General features: G+C 37.6%; 1 protein-coding gene across 1 annotated transcript in view; it reads right to left on the bottom strand.

Moving 5' to 3' along the window:
- The window catches only part of dmd (dystrophin), a 274434-nt gene that overhangs the window by 203885 nt on the left and 49242 nt on the right, over window positions 1-21307 (bottom strand). Inside the window, exons 12-13 of the mRNA XM_037696602.1 lie at window positions 14825-14975; window positions 7711-7830 (exon numbers count right to left, since the gene is read on the bottom strand). Of these exons, the coding sequence (XP_037552530.1) occupies window positions 7711-7830; window positions 14825-14975 (271 nt within the window). The remainder of the gene's footprint in view (window positions 1-7710; window positions 7831-14824; window positions 14976-21307) is intronic.

The following is a 21307-nucleotide window of genomic DNA, read 5'->3' as shown; positions in this document are numbered from 1 at the left end:
ATATATATATATATATATATATAAATAAATATATATATATATAAATAAATATATATATAATTATAAATTTTATAAAGATGGCTATTTTGAATTTTGATGTGGCAACCCACTAAACAACCTTTCTTACATGTAGCTGTAGCTACATACCAAAGGAAGTTGACCCTTTGCTTATTTTTCAAGTTATCCAGCTGACAAAGTTTACATATATATGGCAGCATCAACTACCGCATTTTGTGTACTATAAGTTGTTCCAGAGTATAGGTTGCATCAGTCAAAAAATGCCCCATGAAGAGGAAAAAACAATATTTAAGTCGCTTCGGCATATAAGTCACATTTATTTAGAAGTGTATTTCACAAAGTGCAAGAACAGACATTTAATCTGAAATAACAATAACACACAGAACACACCTGGGATCCTGAACACGCTTAATTAACATAACAAGCCAATGAATCCAACAAGCAAGTTACCGGTAAATTCACCAGTCTCATTCCACATCACTTTTAGGGGCATTGTACTTAGTAGTTTTTCTCAGTTGTCTCTAAGTGAATGTTTAGGGTAGATGGTGTTAGTGGAACAACATATACTGGAACAGGTAGTTGTCAAAAGCCTAGAGGGCCCTCTCATGGCTGCAAATGGTAATGTTTACTCTTTGGTTCATGTCAGTATGAATGAACATTTAACTTGTCAGTCAAAAATTGTGTTATGAGTAGGGGAAAAAAAAAGTATATAATTTACTTCGGACTATAAGTCGCAGAACTGGCCAACCAATTAAAAAAAGTAGGACTTATAGTCCGGAAAATACGATAATTGACTATCAGCAGTGTAAAATGGAAAATACACTTTTCTGTTCTGAATAAATACCAGACGTAAACTATATCCACTAAACAAACCAGTTATGTTGGTGCTAAGATGGTCTCTTTGTCACGCCCCCTCCTCCATTGCCGGCCCTCTTCCTTGTTGACAGACGTGTATATCTGGATTATTGAGCATGGACTTTGTTGTTTTCAACTAGTTTGACACGACTGTCAACAAGGAAGACGGCCGGCAATGGAGGAGGGGGCGTGACAAAGAGGCCATCTTAGCACCAACATAACCGGTTTGTTCCACTTTGGAGTAAGCTGTTGGGGGAAGAATCAGTTTTGTTGTGCGTTTCCTTGACTGATGAAGCCTTCCGGATCGAAGGCGAAACGTTTCAGCACTAAAAAGGAAACCGTCCGGATGACCTGACTGAAAAATGTTGGATATATTCACTAAACTAAATCACTTGAAAACAGAGAATTAGCAGTGATAGAGTACAACAATGAAAAGACAATGAAACCCAATCAATAAATAATCATTGAAAGGGGTGAAAGATTAGCGAGAGGCAGATGTAGAGGAAGAGGCACAGCAGGTTTATCTGAAGATGACTAATCTTTAATTAAGCAAGTGACAGTTTCACAGCAAGGGAGGAACCAGGAAAGGCAGCTTCATTTGACTCTACACCATGGTACACATTGTATTTTTTTCATCTATCTTGTTTGTTAATCTTGTTTTACGTATTGAATAGCACTGCAGGAAAGAACGTCAGCTTAACCTATAATTAGTAAAAAATGTGTCATAAGAAATTGCGTAAGTTTATCTCATTCACTGTGATTACAATTTACATAGCTCAAAAACAAAATACTGGTTTGGAAGAACGCTACATTAGCTAATATTAAACTTCTACACTTTCCTCACAGCAGCAAACTAAAACTGTAAAGAGGGTTGTTACTAGCCAATTCATTCAACCTTTATTTACACACGTTAGTCTCATTGAGCCTCGAGGACTCATTTACAAGAGAGACCTGTTTTTAACAAAGAATGATGACAATAGTAGACAACAATGACAACAGTACACAATCATAAAAGAAAGCATATGAATTGAGAAAAATAAATGAAAGAATGTTAAAAAAACAAAATAAAAACGGCTACAATGTAAGGCGAAAACTAAAAACAGGAACATGTCGTTGGTTTTTCCCAGGAACTTAACAGATGTTTGAAGCCACTTGGAGAGATCAAGGTTGAGAGCGTCTGATATTTTAGCAAGATATTCCAGGAAACAGGAGCAGAGAAGGAGAAGGAGCTTTTGCCTAGTTCAGTCCTTACTGAGGGGACACTGCAGGTAATAATGTCCTGGGAGCGCACGCTGTAGCTGCACTCACGCAGTGACATGAAGGAGGAGATGTATGAAGGCAGCAGACCAAGAAGTGATTTAAAGATGAAAATGTACCAGTGAGAGAGTCTGTGTGAAGTTAATGATGTCCAGTTAACCAGTGAATACAGGGTGCAGTGGTGGGTGCGGTGGTTACACCCAGTTATGAATCTTATTGCACCATGATAGACAGTGTCCAACATCTGATGGGCGTTTGTAGGGGCGTTCATGTAAATAATGTCACCGTAATCAATGGAGGGAAGGAAAGTCACAGTCACAAGGTGTTTCCTAGCATTCAGAGTTAGACAGGATCTATTTCTGAAAAAAAAAAAAAAATTTAACTTTTAGTTTCCTTACTAGGTTTTCCACGTGAAGCTTAAAAGAGAGATGTGATTCGACCAAAATACCCAAGTATTTGTAGGAATCGACAAACTCAATAGGAACACCATTCGAAGATAAAATCGAGGGAAGGACTGCTGGGACCGACTTCCTGTTTGAAAACAACATCACTTTGGTTTTGCCGGCATTCAGTACAAGTTTGAGTCAGACCAAATCTGGCTGGATGATGTCAAAAGCAGATTGCAAAAGCTGGAAAACCTTGGCAACTGTTTTGGCTCGACATCAGCATAAAAATGTAAGGATGAATCAGGGATGCTCTGACCTACATTACTTATGTAGATTGTGAAGAAGGTGGGTCCTAAGACTGAGCCTTGTGGTACACCATTGTTAGCCGTTAAATAACATGTAACATACTTTTCATTCAACCTTTATTTAGACAGGTAAATCCCATTGAGCCTTGAGGACTCATTTATAAGAGAGACCTGATACTTTCACTCCAGTATGTTATTTTTAAGAAAGAGTTGGTTTATAAATCCGAAAATGTATTTTTTTAAAAAGGGTCCTAGTCAGGCTAGCCAGTAGCCTAACCTTAATGAAAACGTCATCTATCCATCTATCATCTTTACCCACTTCCTTTCCAGGTCATGGGGTCAATGGTGCCCAAATCAAGCAGTCACTGTGCGAGAGGCGGGGTCAGCCTAGACAAGTCGCAAGTCCATCACAGGGACACAGAGACAAACGAGATATCTTGGGACAATTTAGAGTTACCATTCAGTCTTAATGATTTTCAAAGTTTAAACAGTTAGCCTTGTTTCTTAGAAGATACTGACTACTGATAACTATTTGACAAATCATCAGTTCAAAGTTGAATGGACTATTCCTTTAATTTAGCACCGAATAAGTCAGGACACTTGCTGTAGAAGTGCTTCACACATTTATTTGTGCAAATTCACTTTTTTTAATATTAGTACAAATTCACAACTTTATTTAATCGTATTTAATCGTAATTATTTATTTATCGTAGGTTTGATCACATTACACCAGTTTTGTCCTCCCTTCACCAGCTCCCTGTACATACCAGAATTGGTTTTAAAATTCTCCTGCTAACCATTAAGTGCCTTAATGGCCTTAAATGAACCTTAATTAATGAACCGTCATATCTCTCTGAGCTACTGGAACCATATGTTCCTTCTTGGGCCCTAAGATCATCTGATCAGCTGCTTTTGGCTGTTCCAAAAAGCAAGATTGAAGCTCAGAGGTGATCAGGCTTTTTCAGTCGTGGGCCCCAAACTTTGGAACAATCTACCCCACAACATCAGGCAGGCCACTTCACTTCCTGTTTTTAAATCTCTGCTAAAAACCCATCTGTTTTCTCTGGCTTTTTACACAGTGCGACTTGATTTAGCATTTCACAGCTCTGCGTTTCTATGTTTTTCTTTTGACGCAATTCATTTTCAGTACTATCATTATTTTTATTGTTACTTTTATCCATGAAATTACTCCCATTGATTTTACTGCTAAGCACTTTGGTAACAGCTGCTGTTTGAAAGCTGCTTTACAAATAAAGTTGACTTGATTTGACAAAAGCATTACATACGCCTGTTGACAAACAATACATACAGTACATACATACAGCAATATAGCAATTGCCCAGATAAGCAAAGATCAAATATAACCTTGTTACCTCAACCTTAGAGCTGGGGTGATGACAAAATTATGTGACACGCCGTCTAGTGGTGGTAAGAATTTGTATGAAGTTTGGTTAAATTACTCTGAGCAGATCAGAAGTTATGGCACAGACACGAAAACTTTTACTGATGTATGGATGTACGGAGACTATACCTTAACACTTCTATCTTTCAATGGGCATATAAAAAGGGTTCTTTTTAATGTATCGTCAATATCAAGAAGCTTACTATTATTGTATTTTTCACATATTTGACACTGTGTAAATTACATAATAATATTCGTAGTTATTAAGTTAAACAACAAACATTTTGGGTGAAGTTAAATGTTATTTTAGCTGAAAAAGGTGTCAACGTCCCACACACACACATACAAAACTCACAAAAAGCATTTAATTCTTTATGAGTCAACATTTCGGAAACAATAAAACAAATAATTAGTCTGACAGTGACATACTTGAACAAATAAATCTTGAACAAAGACAGCCATCAGTGTGATGGAACTTCAACACAAGGCATCGCGCTGCAATTACAGTTGCAGAAAGAAAGTGGTAGTTTTACCCCGTTTATTCCCTGCACGGTGTGGACGTGAACAAGGCAACAGAGGTTCATACATTTTGAAGTGAACAGGAAAGTGGAATAGTACAAAAACAGCAAAGTGTTAGCGCCAGGCTGAACTCTGCAAAAACCCTGTGTAAACAGAACCGCCAAGGTTTTCAACAAAAACGTATACAGAATGAACACCGCATACTGGTAAGGTCTAATTAAAGCACGACAACAAAGAAAAAGCTGTTTCCTGTTCAATAGAGTACAGTACATTCCATAAAATAAAGTGTGCTGGACTTGCTGTCGCTGTCAGAAAGCCCATGCACTCTCGCTCCTTTTTTATTTGCATTTTGTGAACTAGCTGGTTGAAATCAGCTTATTACTTCTTTGAGTTACTGAGGAAATTGCAGTATTACTACAATCTTTTAAAGGTAGATACTCAGAGAGTGACACAGTATAATAAATTGAAACCATGTACAAGTCTTAATATGTTTTGACTTGGAAATTTGGCTTCACAAGTAATAACAGCAAAATGGTATTCCATAAGATGATAGTTACATTTAACAATGTTTCTGTGGTTTACAAGCATGTCCAGAGAGGATGAAACAATCTGTGTAAATAGGTTGAGTCCCATTTGATTTTTTGACATTCATTCCTTCTCCTCATATCATACCTCCACCTCTCCAGGCTCTCTTCCACCTGCTACCTACTTTCACTATAGACCACAGTGTCATCTGCAAACATAAAAGTCCACAAGGACCTCATCCATCATCCCGACCATGCTTGATAATGTGTAGGGTTTCAAATTTCTGGAAATTTTCAAAACAAGGAACTTTCCACTGGAATTTATGGGTATTTATGTAAATAAATAGAAATAAACTATAGGTATTTTAAAAACTAAAGATGGGACCTTAATAGGAGTTCAAAAATAGTTAGGGAAAATATTTGTTAGCATAATCTTAACTGAAAATACAGATTTATTGCAAGAAAACTTGAGTATAGCTATACTATTCCCCCATCACATGTGCTGATGATTTCTATCGAAGCCACTTTTTTTTTTAGCCGAGAGCATACAACTTTTGAAACTCTACATTTAAGCTCATGGACTAAACTAAAGTGAAATTAGCATTGATGATATTATTGAAAAAATACATTTAATGTATAGTCTTAACACACGATTGTTACAATTGTGTCATCAGCCTAAATATTAGGGCCGCAACTAACAATTATGTCAATAATCGATTCATCGGCCGATTATTTTTCGATTAATTGATGAATCGGAAAGAAAAAAAAAGTTTTCATTTCCACCCCTTTATTCCAAAATTGAACATTTGACTGACATAGCAAATCGCACAAAAAACAGATTGCTATTTGACTATTCTGTTAGTAAAATATTTAATAATAAAAAATAAAAATTAGTCAAATAGCTTAAAAAAATAAATGTATGAATTGATAATGAAATTTGTTGCCGACACTTTTAATCATCGATTTTTATCGATTTTATTGATTCGTTGTTGCAGCCCTACTAAACATAATATATAATTTTTTTAAATTCCAAATATTATGTTATACATTTCATCATTGTTTACTCGCCACCACTAGATGGCAGAAACATGTTTCTTTGATTATGTCCAAACATTTACATGTTTCCATATAAAATACTCGAGTACGAATATCAGAAAGGAAATAAAATATAAGCATTAAATCAACAATAGTTTTAGCTGTGCAGATTAGTTGAAGTATGTTTTGGATCAAATAAAAGAAGGTTTCCAATTTGGAATATTCCCATTAAAAAAATTTGCGAAAAGTTTTTGGAAATTTGCTGACTTTTTTTGCCCCTTTACTACCCTTATAATGTGTCATTTAAAAACAAAAAGCTTTTTTATTTACTGTTTATTTAACTTTTTTCTAGGGCTGGACAATAATTTGATATCGATATATACCGCAATATACTTTTATTCAATAACGGGGATATGAGTTTTAAGCACATTTTCGATATTTCGATATGATTACAACGTTTCACTGACATTTCTTTTTCTGTTTGGGTTGAAGCGACCACTTCAGTTTCAACCAAAACAGAAAAAGCTGCAACACAACTACACAAGTGCGTGGTGACGTAGATGTTACGCAGAGCTCAAGTCCAGAAGGCGTTAGCGGTAGCAAGCTAGGCTAATCTCAAAGGCGCGGTAAGTTTCGCTTCAAAATGAGTGCCCATGACCGTCAGAATGTGACTGAACAAGCTTTCACAAGCGAAGAGGAAGTAGATGACCTAATTGATAAGAGAGGAAAGACTAATTTGGCGGTGTGGAAGTGATTTGTACGGTGGCCCTAAGGTGTAAATGAACAACATTTAAAAAAAACTGAATTACATTTGAAAAAACACAACAAAAACAACAACATTTGAAAAAACAGAATTACATTAAGCCAAAGCGGAAGTGGCCAAAGTGGAAGTGGTGGAAGTGGAAGTGGCCCGAATCACATTAGAAAAAAACGGAAGTTGAGAGTTTTATGTTTATTTGACGGTGATTTCAAATTTCTTTGAAGGCTAAATACAAACAAAAGGTGAACATTAATTTATTTGTACAGTTTGTAGTTGTTCTGAGGCTTTTTTATATTGTTTATATCGATATTGGAATTATATCGTTATCGACCGAAATTAAGAAATATATCGTGATAAAAGTTTTGGCCATATCGTCCTATCTACTTTTTGCTTTCATTTACAATCTGCTTTCTTTTAATAGAATTTTGGTGTTGTTGAATAAACAGAGACCCGTTTCCGATCAAGTTTTTAACAGCAAGTGTGACATGAAGCTGCTTCATTGAATAGTCACTCCCCACCGTCTAGATTCTGCATCTTAAATTGACTCTTCTGAAAGTTTGATGTTTAAATACAGCCCAAAAAGTTGTAAAATTTGAAGCTATTCTAGGAAAACGCATCTCTCATCATCCAAGTGTTTATGGTTACTTGCCTGAAGCTTGGTCTCCAAGGCAGCCGTTGCACTGTCCCCGCTGTTCTCGTCAACCACCACCACCATATGGGTCAAAGAGTTCACCCTCACCTGCTCCAGCTCGAGGTCCTCCTGTAGGAGCTGCAGCAGACACACAAACACACAATCAAATTAGTTTTGTTACCAATTAAATTGCTATGTTAAGAAAATAAAAAATATATATCGATGACCTATTTTATCAGTTGAAGACGGTAGTTTTCATGTTTTTCATCGACAATTTTGATACTAGAGATGAATATTTCCTATTTCTAGTGGATTCAAGTTTAAAACCAACTATTGGGAAACAAATCAGTGCATCTCGTCTCCCAAGCCCAGGTATATGAGGCAGCATCGGAAAAGGCATCTGGCATAAAATCGTTTTGTCAAAACCTACATGCGAGTTCATCTAAATGGGATCAGTAAGGGCATGGAACAATGAGGCTATAGAACAGTGATGGTACAAAGAGCAGAGGTCACAGAAGTGCTGGACTTCAAGTACTTAGGGTTGACTGTTCCGGAAAATGGGAAGAGCAGAAAAGAGATGGAAGATGAGAGTCCAGGCAGGATGGAGTGAATACAAAAATGTTTCAGGAGTGATTTGTGACAAAAGGGTGGCAGCAAAGGTTAAAAGAAAGGTTAGTAGTATGATTAGCTACGTTGTGGTCTGGAGACAGTGGCATTGAGAAAAAGACAGAAGAAAGTATTGGAAGCGGAAACAAGATATATGACGTTTACTGTTTAATTCATTATTGTTTTTTTCTGTCTTTTTACTTTTTATTTGTGCACAATACTTGTTGCCTTTTATCTCCCTCCAGCAAGTGAAGGTTGTGTCTTATGAAAAACAGTCTGGTCTAAAAAAAAAAAAATCAAAACGACAAGGCCTCTCACCACCAGCCGACAGGTGCACAGTATAGTAGATTCTGAAGTAACAACTCTGAAATAATTCTCCAGATTAACACAGTAAAATGGGAGAAAATACTTAATTGAAGAGACAAAAAAATATATATCATTACCGATTTTATTAGTTGTTACAAGCAGGGTTCAAACCCACAAACGTCTGATTGCTAAACCAAAGACTCAACCATTGACCCATCACAGTCGCACACTTTCCCCCCCACAGAACTTAAGATTCTACCATGGTAGCGATCGTCACCACCCACCCCTTTTTTTCGTCCTCTGTTTTATGCGTGGTCTAGATTTATACAGAATATCTCCACTGTTGTACTCAGCAGGTTTCACTGCAGCTCTGAGCTCAGTAAAATCTAGGATTAATAGCATTCATGCCAATGGGGGACCGAGATAGTATTGGGGCAGGGCAGCCGACTTGGGACACGAAGGTCCTGAGTTCGATCCCCGGTCATTGCACATCTTGTGGTGTTTCTGAGCAGGACACCTCATTCCCAGTTGCTCCCCGGGCAGTTTTCCATAGCTGCCCACTGCTCCCTCTGGTGGTAGATGGGTTAAATGCAGAGCCAATTTTGCCATTGTAAGGACGCATACAATGATAATACATATACATGATTAAACCAGCCAAATGTATCCACCCCAGATAAAACTATTGGACGTACCTGTTCGGATCACTAGTGGCAAGTTTGGGTCAGCTTAATATTTGAAGTTGTACGGTTGATTACATGAATATGTAGGCATGAATACGTATGTATTCTTACTGTATTTTGATTGATACATTGTATGTATTTTAATGGGTAGAAATGCCCAACCAGGGACTGGAGTTGCAAATTAGCTATAGCTATATACTCTGTGCAATGCATCAGTCACATACTTGTTCTGTTCTATATGCGTGTACATTGTCCATGTCGAATAAACTAATAAATAAATAAATAAACACGGTTCAGTGAACAGTACTGCCCCATACTAGTAAACAAGTAAAAAACTGAGAATATCTAAAAATCTTCTAAAATTCCATTTAAAATTGTCAGAATAGTTGGAAAAATATACAGAACAAACCAATGCACAGTAAGCTCAATAAAAAAGTAATTTCCATTGTTTATTAGGAGGAACTACTTTGTCAGGTGAATGATTTTTTTTAGGTGGGCTCTACCTTCCCCTATGAATGACCAACACTGGAATGAAATCATCAGAGGTACAGCACAGGTTGAACGAATGGGAGATAAAGTTAGAGGCCGCTGACATGGTTTGGACGAAGGATGTTAGAAATGCAGCTGCCAGAAAAAACAAACGGGAAGGCCAAAGAGAAGATATATGGATGCAGCTGAAGCGGACATGGAGGTATTCTAGTGAGGAGTAAGATAAATACTATTTGGAGTGCAGTAGATTTATCATTTATGATAATGCTGTCACACGGATGGAGGTAGTTGTCAAGTTGAAAAGTTGTCACAATCCTGTCAAGTTCTGATTAGTCGTGTAGGTCATGGAAACTTAGTAGGGTGACACTGAACCGAGCGGAGCATGTGATGTGTATTTTAAATATTACGTATATACTGAATATGGCATTAAGAGTTTTGGAACTGACAGATACAGTATTTGACCGGTCAGTCTAATTGCTTATACTCATTTGATAGCAAATGTACAAATGTAACCAGCAGGTTTTTCTTGCAACCTGTTCTTGTTTTGGGGTTTATTTCCCTCAGATTGTCTGGCTTGCCCCCCAATCTACCAGCTTCCAGCCACTTTCCTCACTCTTCCATGGCAAAGCACAACTTGTTCATCATTGCCAGCAACCATTCATTGCCAAATTAGGATGAAGTGAAAGTGCTATGCATCATTGTCATTGTATGCTCTGTATTTGACCAATTACAAATGAACTATAAAGTGGTGCAGTGGACCAGTGTTTGGGTTGCTTGGGGAGCACTTAAGTAACAGGCGTCTTGCTCATGGTGGGGAATCAAGCTCGTATCTTTCCGGTCCTGAGTTAGCTGACCTACCACTGCGCCACAACTGCCCCAAAACTTATGGCACCTGGTATCCCCAGGCGGTCTCCCATCCCAAGTTCTAACCAGGTTTGACCCTGCTTAGCAGCTAGGATTAGACATGTGTAGGGTAGTATGGCCGTAAACATAAAATGTGCCTCTTTCTTCGTCTAGGCATGAGTTTCTCGGTTAGCGTTAGGCTGATTTATGGTGTACTGTCATCCCCATCGTTTGATCACCAAGTTGCATTCAGAAAAACTCAAATGAACCTACTGTCAACGTGCCCTGCTTGTTTGTATTCCAAAGTGAAGACGATTGTCTGTACTGCAATAAAGAGTAAATTTAATTTTGTGATGGGTAACTGTTGTTTTCCCTTGGCAGAAGCTTTTGCAAGCTTGTTATACCGGTCTGAAAACGCTATTCTACTGAGAGAATATAGTGAAACCTTGACATCAGGCAAAGGTTTGACAAGGGTTTATGTCACTGTATACACACACTACACATTCTGCTAATTTGAAGCTTTGATGAGTAGAGGTATGTGAAATTGCCTGATAAAGCAATTTAACATGGCTGGAGAGCACAGCCTCATACTGTGATTAGAGCAGAGATGTTCACGTTTTTTTTTTTTGAAGCGCCAGATTCAATACAGTGAAAACGCCAAAGGGCCAACAGTTCCCACTGATATTTTTAGCTATAAAAGTTACAGTCAAGGAAAAAAATGATAAAAAGTTAACTTTTTTTTATGTTTTCTCGTTCGAGGAAATTTGTCAGAGTTAGAAAAATCGGAACAGTTCAAGAAAGCACTTCATTTCTGCAGATTTACTAATTGGGATTTGTTCAATTAAAGAAAAATGGTAAAACAATCCACAGCATCGAACAAAAAAAAAAAAAAAGAAAAGGATACCAGATGCAACAACCTTTTTATACAGGAGCGTCTAATAAAACTTAGGATAAATTACTTCAAATAAAAACAGATTCATCCACAGGACAAAATACCCAAACAAAAGGTAAATAACGTTACATATAAAAAGGATTCAAACCATAGAAACAAACAACAATGACTCAAACGAATGGCACAACAAAGAAGAGCGAGTACTTCCTGTCAACCCTCTGCAGTCCCCTTACATCTCAAAGATAAGGAATGCCCGTTTAAGGACAGTAATAAACATATTTTGGACAGTTACATAAAAGATGGTACTTCTGTGTTAAATGAGAAAGAAAAAAAAACTAACAGAGCGTGACCACTTTTATAGTGGCTTATGGACGGTGAAACCAGTCACCAAGAACACCATTGGTAACACTGGTACATTGCAATGAATTGAAATCTTTCAGTGTCCATAAGCTACCAATTTGTCTACATTTTTGTTAACTGGTAAAGCTAACATTAATCATGAATAATTGGACTGACACCCTTTACTAATGGCCATTTTTATCTAAATTTACAATGAATTTAAATTTACAGTAAACAACAGTACATTTTTTACTGTCGTTTATTGTTGTCATTGTCTGCCGCTTTGTTGTCTGTACTTTATATGTTCTGTCTGGAACAGGTCTCTATTGTAAATGAGTCCCCGTGGCTTAATGGGGATAGCCTGTATAAATAAAGATTGAATGAATGAATGAAACTAAATTGAATGGTTTGAAACTGAATTAATTTGCTTTGAAACAGAATTTCATTGTATTGAAAATTCAGTTAAGACTACATTCATTTTCAGTTTATAATTCAATTTCAATTCCAAAATTCAGTTTTTTTTTTGTGTCATATATCCAGGTCCTTGAGAAAACCACGGAGTAATCCAATGCAGATTGACAGATTTACGTTTCACGTCAGTGAAACTTCCTTTACGGAAATGTAGGCGTGGGGTTCAGCCACAAGGAGGCGGTAATGCAACAGAGTGGACGCACTCCGCCGTAAAACACCAAAGAAGAAAAAGAACTTCCTTTATGGCGTATTTTGAGCTGGAGCAGTGCAGCGCACATGAACTTGGCATGAACGCACGTGCGCGCCACTGCTCCAGCTCAAAATACGCCATAAAGGAAGTTCTTTTTCTTCTTTGGTGTTTGCGATGGCCAAACCCATGGCCACACTCTAAAGTCGGTAACGCCTATATGCATCCAAGAAGAAGTCTTTCGGATGAAACGTTTCTAAAACTTTTTTGTTTGTTTGAACCCATCCAGAGGACCAGACTTATTATTATTTTTTAGATCTTACATACACCATTTATTTTTCATCCAAACACAACACTTTAGTTTGCAATAAAAATGTTTATTGGTTGGTTTGGATACATTTGTTCCACCTGTATGAACACACATTTAGTTTACTTATGTACTTGTATCAACTCATTGTTCATTTTTGTTGGTGCTTATGATTAATTCTTGTTTATTTTACCGGTTCTTACCTGCCGTGATCCCTGGGAGTTGTCAGACAAAAGATGGTGGCCAGGGCTTAGCACACTTAAATACATGGAGCTGATTGGACTGCACCACCAGTTCCTGCTGGAGAGGGGGGACTTGCATTTTCTTTATTTAAAAAAGAGCTTTAGTATTTAAGTGAATATTTCTAATTAAAGTTTAATATTTTTTATTTCTACTTCTGGTGTTTAGTTTATTATCACACTTAGTTGTACTGTGTTGGTTGTTGTAGTTAGTGATTGTATTCTGTTTAGTTACCCCCATTGTGTCTTAATGGTCTGACCAGCCAGTATATATATCCCTGTGTGTCTTTTTTTTGAGAAGGTCAGTTATGTTTGTTTGTGCGGCAAGTTTGTTCCCTTTTTTGACTGAGTTCAGTTTTGTTCTTTTGACCTCTTATGAGCTCAGCAGTCATTTTTTGCTAAACAATATTCTGGGGTTAAAATAAAACTGCTATTTTTCCAATACTTCCTGTGACTCCTCTTGCTTTTCAATCCGGTCCATCGCGGTGTTTTACGGCGGAGTGCATCCACTCTGTTGCATTACCGCCTCCTTGAGGCTGAACCCCACGCCTACATTTTTGTACGTTTCACGTCATCTGTCAATCTGCGTTCGATTACTCCGTGGCTTTCTCAAGGACACGGATGTGCGACACAAAAAATAAAAAATTTGAATTTTGGAATTGAAATCGAATTATAAACTGAAAATGAAAGTAGTCCAACTGAATTTTCAATACAACGAAATTCAGTCCCAAACCAATAAATTCAGTTTCAAATGAGTGAAAATCATCTTCAAACCAATTTAATTTCAAATTACGCAAATACAGATTCAATCTGAGCGATTCAAATTCAGTTTCTGCCCATGCATTTCCAACAGCTGCCATCTTGTCACCAAGGTTCTTGCAGATGTTCGTGTAGACCAATACAGCCTTTCACATCTTCGTAATCCGCACCTTCAATCCAGCAACCCAATAATCTAACAAACCTCAGGAAGGATGCTAAAGAGAGTGATCTGCACACGAGGTCAACAACTCAAATAAAGTGGTCCAGATTTTAAGCTTGGATTCTTCCATTTTAAATTAAGATCCTCAAATTTGAGAGAAAACATCTCCAAATATTTATGCAGTTACGATTGAATAAAGGGATTACTGTGTATAAATAAAACGAGGTTTGACTCCAAGTCCAACTTTTTTAAAAACACCCTGATATGAACAACATTAAAATAAACTGTGCCTGTATTTATTCAAAACAGATTAGATTTATAAAATTCTGAGATATGTCAAGAACTAGATAATATTTTATTATATACTTATAGTTCAATGAAATTCTAACAGATTTTTTAAACATAGAAAAGGCCACAGAAAATTTTAATTTACAGTAAACGTGTCGGAATTAGTTACGCGATGTGAAAATTAGAAATATAAATGTTTGTGTTTTGTCTCTGACGATCATTACAAGCTCAAAAAAAAAAAAGTTAAATAGCTGTTCTTGAGCTTCTTTTTCACCTTTTTCCTGTAAATGGAGTTCTTTTTTTTAATTTTTACAAAAACGTTAATGTTCGGCTATTTATTTTTTTGTTATTTTTAAATTACCATTTGGTGCTTCGAGGGTAGTACGAAAGGTTAAATTCAAATTCAGAACTGATTCGAAGTGAATTCTAAGTACAAGAACAAATGTTTGAATAGGTTTTCCTGAATTATTCTTTTGTAGTGTTTAACTTCAATTCATAAAAGTCTTTCAGACCTATTAAGCAACTAAACGTGACATTTTGTAGTGCCCTCGTCAGGACGTGCCCACCTTATGTTCCTCCACTTGGTGCTTTATATCCTCGAGATCAGGACCAAGCGGCTGAGATCCGATCCTCTTGATGCGTGCCTCTGTTACATCCAACCAGTCCGTTAGCTGCTGAAGCTGAAGGTTCTGCAGATCCATCAGGACCTCATGGAGTCTAAGAGATGCAGGGAAAATAACCGTCAGTGCAAGTTACCACTTCAAACCAGTTCGACTAAAGAAGAGTTTAGAAATGTCAAGCTCAAATCCCTCCACAGGACTAAATTATTACCTAGAGAAATTTAAAGTGTGTTAATGCAGCTATTGTCCAAAATACCAACAATTCAATTCAATTAAATTCAAAAATACTTTATTAATCCCAAAGGGAAATTATTTTGTTGTTGTAACTTGTTATCATCATTTCATTAAGAGATGTTATAGATACTGATGGCTTTAGACGGGAAGGATCTCTTGTAAAGGTCCATCCCACAGTGGATCCTAAGAAACTGGCTGCAGATGCCGTCCGATCCGTTCACCCAGACTTGGCTGGCCTCTCGGTTCCCCAGGGCTTTAGGACTGCCCGAAAGACGGGTAGAACTCCTCCCAGAGCGATGGCCACTCCTCCCAGCAGTCTGCCGAGCTCCTTGTCTCTGTGGACATCCAACTGTAGGTGCAGAGGGACGATCCTGTCCTTCCGCTGTCATGAACCGTGTTTCCTGCTAGTTGCAGGATCTCAGTGGTCAGGCACTCGAGCACAGCTGGCAGGTAGATGAGACTGCGTCCACAGAACATCCTCTTCAACTCATTTGAGATTTTGGGCTGTAGTTGAGCACAAACCTTTTAAAAACTGGGAGTCGGTAATCATCTAAACCTGGTTCTGCAAACCTTTACAATGGAAAGAACCATTTTTTTATAATTGCTCGTACTAAATTATATGTGTCAAAAGCCACAAATTCGTATGGCAGATTTAATAGAACCCTAGTTCCCCCCAAAATAAATAAATAACCCAAAGGAAAGCATAGTTATAAAATGGGTAATGAAAAATAGTTATATATACCATTAATTTTTTCTTGTTTAAGGTCACTTAGCTTTCACAAATATATTTCTTTTTGAAGTATGCCTGAAAAATGAGAGAGTGAAATTTTGAGATAGTATTTTTTATTACCATCTGTAAAAAGCTCTTTCACAAAACTATTTTGGAAAATTGCCACAAAGAACTGTTCATCTTAATATTGACTCAGCTTGTTCAGAAATTACTGAAGGAGTCGACTTCATCCTACATAGACATGAGTTTTGAGAAGCGAAGACAGCATCATGGAGACAAAAGTAGAACTCGGTGTGGCAGATTTGTGACCGAAGTCTCCCTTGTATTTTCAAAACATGACAAATTAATTCTGTATGTTAATTCTCTTAATCATTACATTTTTTTTAACTACAGTCATTTTTGATGTGTAAGTAGCAGTTTTTTGGATAAATTAGCATGCCTGCGCCTTATACAGTGAAGCGACGTATTTGTTTTTTCCCCATATTTATAACCCAATTTTTGGTTGAAATCTAACTATTCCATTCGTTCTGACATGGAAAATATTGAACACTACCATTTTCAGCCACTAGAGGGCCCTTGATTCATATGGCAAGCCAAGTGTATCATTAATAGGTAAAAGTGACTATTAATGAGACACTTTGCTTGCCATACAAAGCCACCTTCGTCTTGCCGTGGAACTCCTGGAGCAAACGTCAAATCGGCTGCATTTCGCCAGGGCGGCGCAGCGAAATGCAGCCTATTTGACTGTCAAAGTACATTTATTAAGGAAAAATTAAACTGAGACGCATCTTTGCTATAATTTCGAGCAACAAATAATTGTTTTTAAGTGTTAATCTTGTTAAATTCTTGTTAAAGTCTTCCCGTGCATGCTCCCGTGGCCGCCATTTGGCAGCCAATCAATGTTTGGCACAACACCAGCCCACGTTTCCGGGTTGTCAGCGGTGGCGCGTAACAAACGCGACGCGTCAGCAGTGGTGCATGATAGATGCAACCAATATGGCAAGTGACATATTTATGGTTTTTGCCACTTTATTAGACATATTTGGACCGATGCGACTTATAGGGCGGTGTGACGTGTATGGCAGAAAATACGGTAATTAAAAAGTTGCTGTGTGTCATCATCAATCTTCTCTTGTTAATAAATCTTTTTGTTGTTGTTCAATCCAGCAATGGTTAAACAGACCATAAGTTAGTTCATCAATTTTTTGAACTGCATAGTCAGCTTATATTTTCAAATGTTGACCATTTTGGTTCTGTTACTACATCACATAGAGGCACAAAGGCGAATTAGGGGTAGGTTGACTTTAACCCTATCATTGCTTAGGTCTATTCAGTGATGGTCAGAAGACCAGAAGTCTTGGATTGAGGTGTTTTGTGAAAGAGCCTAACATCACGCTTAGTATTTGCTATAACTGGCTTTAAATATATTTTAGTCAAATGTTTTATAATTTTGTTCTATTCTTCCTGAAATAATTGGTCAGGTTTGTAGGCCACCTTGCTCACAAACATCCTTACAACTCGGACACCTTTTTTTTTATGGGACTGAGATCAGGGCATTGTAATTTTTACTTCAAAACACTGACTTTCTTGTCCTTACTTTGCAACTAGGCTGCAAATATACTTAGGATCTAAGTCTGCACATTTCTTCGAAATTTAACAATACAAGCACCTAAAACAATTGTTTGTTTGCTTGACATTATAGCAAAGATGTGTCTCAGTTGAACTTTTACTTAACAAATGCACTTGAATGGTCAAATTAGCTGCAGTTCACCAAGGCGGTGCAGCGAAATGAAGCTGATTTGACGGTTGCTCCAGGCAAGCTGGACGAAGGTGGCAGGCTGTGGCAAACCGATTGTGTCATTAATAGCCACTTTTTGCCTATTACATGACACCATAGCATGCCATACTACTCGAGTGCCATCTAACAGCTGAAAATGGTAGTGTTCAATATTTTCAGTCAGAATGAATAAAAACAATCATATCTCAGCCAAAAATTGGTTTAAAATATGGAGGAAAATCCATAAATACGTCGCTTTGGCGTATAAGTCGCAGTGCATGCAAATTATGCAAAAAAACATGACTTTTAAGACAAAAAATATGGTAACTCCAAGAGCTGACTGTCTTGATAGCGAGTCTGTGGTTCTGCTCTGCCACCTCTTGTACCCACAGTCAGACTCTAATCAGCTACACCTGTGGATCAACGACTTGATGAGAATGAGGAGCATAAATTGCGGCAGAAGACATTCAGCCAGCACTGGAGCATTACCTCCCAATGGTAGTCTTGTTCTAGCCTTTGACTCGTGTCTAAAACCAAGTATTAATGATTTGCATTTCTCTCAGTGCCTCCAGTGAGTTACCCTTGATGTCCCCGTTTCCTGAATCCTCCTCTGTGGACCTCGAGCTCCTCTGTGCCTCATCGGCTGCCTCCACGCTTTCCTACCACTTGCCAAACGCCTGCCATCCTTCAGACGTACACCTCCTTCGCTTGGAACCATTTGGGTCAACCCTCCCCACATCTGACCTCAACCTCCATTGTAAAGAGAATCAGCAATAATATTGTCACCCTTGACTACAAGAACTCTAACCAACTCTTTATTCCTCAGGGTTCCAGTCCCCTCCCTGGCTTATTGCACTTTTTCCAACTTGTAAATAAACACTGTAATTTCATTCTGAGTCTTGGTCTCTGTTCTCATTGGTCCTTAAATCGTGGTATAGCCAGAATCGTTACAGAGTCGGTGCTAATTCATCGGTAGTACCATTGGCTCTAAAAGTTAAGCAGTTTTAGATGTACATAAAAAGATTACCTTACGAAACGTTCATTAAAATGTGTCCAGTGGTTAATGAGATCTTTTGCTTATAAAAAGTCAAGGTTTACTCAAACGCATATATAAAAGCTTTAGGCAAACATTTTTCACTATGTGTTAGCATTAAGAATATACAATGGGTGTGACACTCAGCTGCTACCATACCAAATTTTATCTCAGGATTGGTCAAACTGACAGCGTTATAGCCATTCTTTTAAGTGATCAGGTCCACACTCTGAATAGAGACATACTGGCACGGCATTTTAATAGCCACAGGTCTTTTATGTTTTGTGAGATATTTCATTCAGAAGAAAAAATGAGTTAAAGCACGTGCCTATTATTTAAATGTAATCCCTGATACGACTATGGCTGTTGATCGTTATACCTAATTAACAGCCTATCAAAGACAATACCAAAACCTTTATATACATTGGACTTGGTGTCAATTCATTGTACATTCACCATAATTAAAATGACTTATGCTTTTTGTAACCATCCCTGTTGGCTTGTGTGCGGATCTTCATTAATTTCGTAGAACAGATAAGACTTTACTCATCTGCCTAAGGAAGAAAAGGAAAAAGTTATGTGATGCCATCACTGGTAATTTTCTTTTTATCCGTAACTGCCTTAAACCATTTGTTCAGCGCCGTCATTAGTTTTATTCATTGTTTGATTGCTCCTCCGTTTTATTTTCTTATTCCTTATGGGTTTGTTTCCAGTTATTTAACAATGCCTTAATCTCGAAGAGGTTAGCATCCCCATTTTCACAACGTATTTGTTATTTGCTATTGAATGTTCACTCCCAGTTTAATACAAGAGATTGTTCTTGTTTGGTCAAAATGGATGATTACATATTATTTTTAAGACAAGCCGTTTGTTCAGTACCCTATAATCTTAACGTAAATACGAGAGAGAAATCCCAAAAATGCGCTTTGTCTTCAGAACACACAATAAAACTGTCCATGTCCACTCTTTAGTATTTTTATTTAATTCCAAACAATACAATTATCTTAAATGTTGATGAAGGACCATTTTTCATGAGAACAGAAGTGCCATCAAAGATGGTCGCTTTCCAGTAATAAGAGCTCTTTTCACTGAGCGAGCTGGTTCATGATCCTGACTTAATGGGACAGTTAATAGAACTGAGTCAGCTCGAATGCTAACAAACGTTATTAATTTCACTTTAATTTTCGGCCTCCGACAACCCAAAATGTCGGCTTTAAAAAAGGTCTATCAGAGCTGAACAGAGCCAAGATTTTAATTATCTGATAGGGCATGGGAGCTTGCACTTAAGTAAGAAATACTACATACATTTACCTTTATTGTGGATGTGTGCAGAGAGAATGGGAAGCTGGTGTTTAGTCAAAGAGTAGTTGTAGCAAGAAGAAAAAAAAACTGAAGCAATAATGAAAATGAAAAGACTGAACTCATATCAGGTCTGCATTCCTTAAAGAAAAGGATTATCAAGCACTGCCTTTAATGTCAAACAGGATGGAAATTCCACCTTATTGTTGGGGGGGGGGGGGGGGGGGACAGTAAACAGGGAGTTTAAGAGCAATTTCTGAGGGGGTCACTTAAGAAAAAAATTAATGAAAATTAAACATTGCCGTATTATCGTGTTCACCAGGTAAACTATTTGAAGAAACTAAACTAACAGAAGCACAGAATGTATTTTTCCACCCGCCCCAAGCTGATTTGTTATCTCCTTGAAGTGATTAATTCAGCGACTTACAACATAAACATATTCTTCTATTAACAAAAATGTAAAACCATATAAACTATAAGAACAGGCTGCTAAACATCGAACCTGCATCCATATTAATAATAATGTCCAAAAAGAAAAAAAAAAAAATCACATTCACAAAAAGAATGGGGCATTTGTCACTTTCTGACTTTGCCATAAAACAAAGCTCCATGGTGGTTCAAGAACAGATTTTTAATCTTTCAGTCTGTAGGGCAAATAATGGTGATTGATTGATAAGGTACATAAAATATGGATGCGGCTTTTCTCAATCTAAAGACTGTTTACAACCATCCAACCATTATCTTTTACCCGCTTCTTTCATTTTGGGTCACGGAGGTTGCCGATGCCCATGTCCAGCAGTCACTGTGCGAGGGGCGGGATACACCCTGGACAGGTCTCCAGTCCATCACAGGGACACATAGAGACAAACGAGACAAACAACTCTCTCACTCTCACCTAGGGACAATTTAGTTACCAATCAGCCTAACGTGCATGTTTTTGGTCTGTGGGAGGAAACTGGAGTACCCGGAGAAAACACATGCATGCACAGAGAGAACGTGCAAACTCCACCCTGAAAGGCCCCCCGGACCGGGATTTGAACCGGCAACATTCTCGCTGAGAGGCAGCAGCTCCATCAGTTGTGCCACCGTGCTGCCCTTGCTTAGAACCATGCTGAATATATCTAACGAGGTTCTCTGGACAGATTCTTCGTTGTTGAGATGTTTTGTCTTTTATCCAAAAGACTTCTTCGGTCAAGACTGAAGAAAAGATTTTTATCCAAAAGACTTCATCGGTCTAGACAGAATAAATTTTTATCCAAAAGACTTATTCAGTCTCGAATGAAAAAGAAAATTTTATCCAAAAGACTTTTTCAATCTAGACTGAAGAAGAGATTTTTATCCAAATGACTTCTTCTG

This window comes from Nematolebias whitei, chromosome 23 (assembly GCF_014905685.2).
Source record: "Nematolebias whitei isolate Nwh7 chromosome 23, NemWhi1, whole genome shotgun sequence".
Lineage (NCBI taxonomy): Eukaryota > Metazoa > Chordata > Actinopteri > Cyprinodontiformes > Rivulidae > Nematolebias > Nematolebias whitei.
This window is presented reverse-complemented; position numbering and strand designations above follow the sequence as displayed.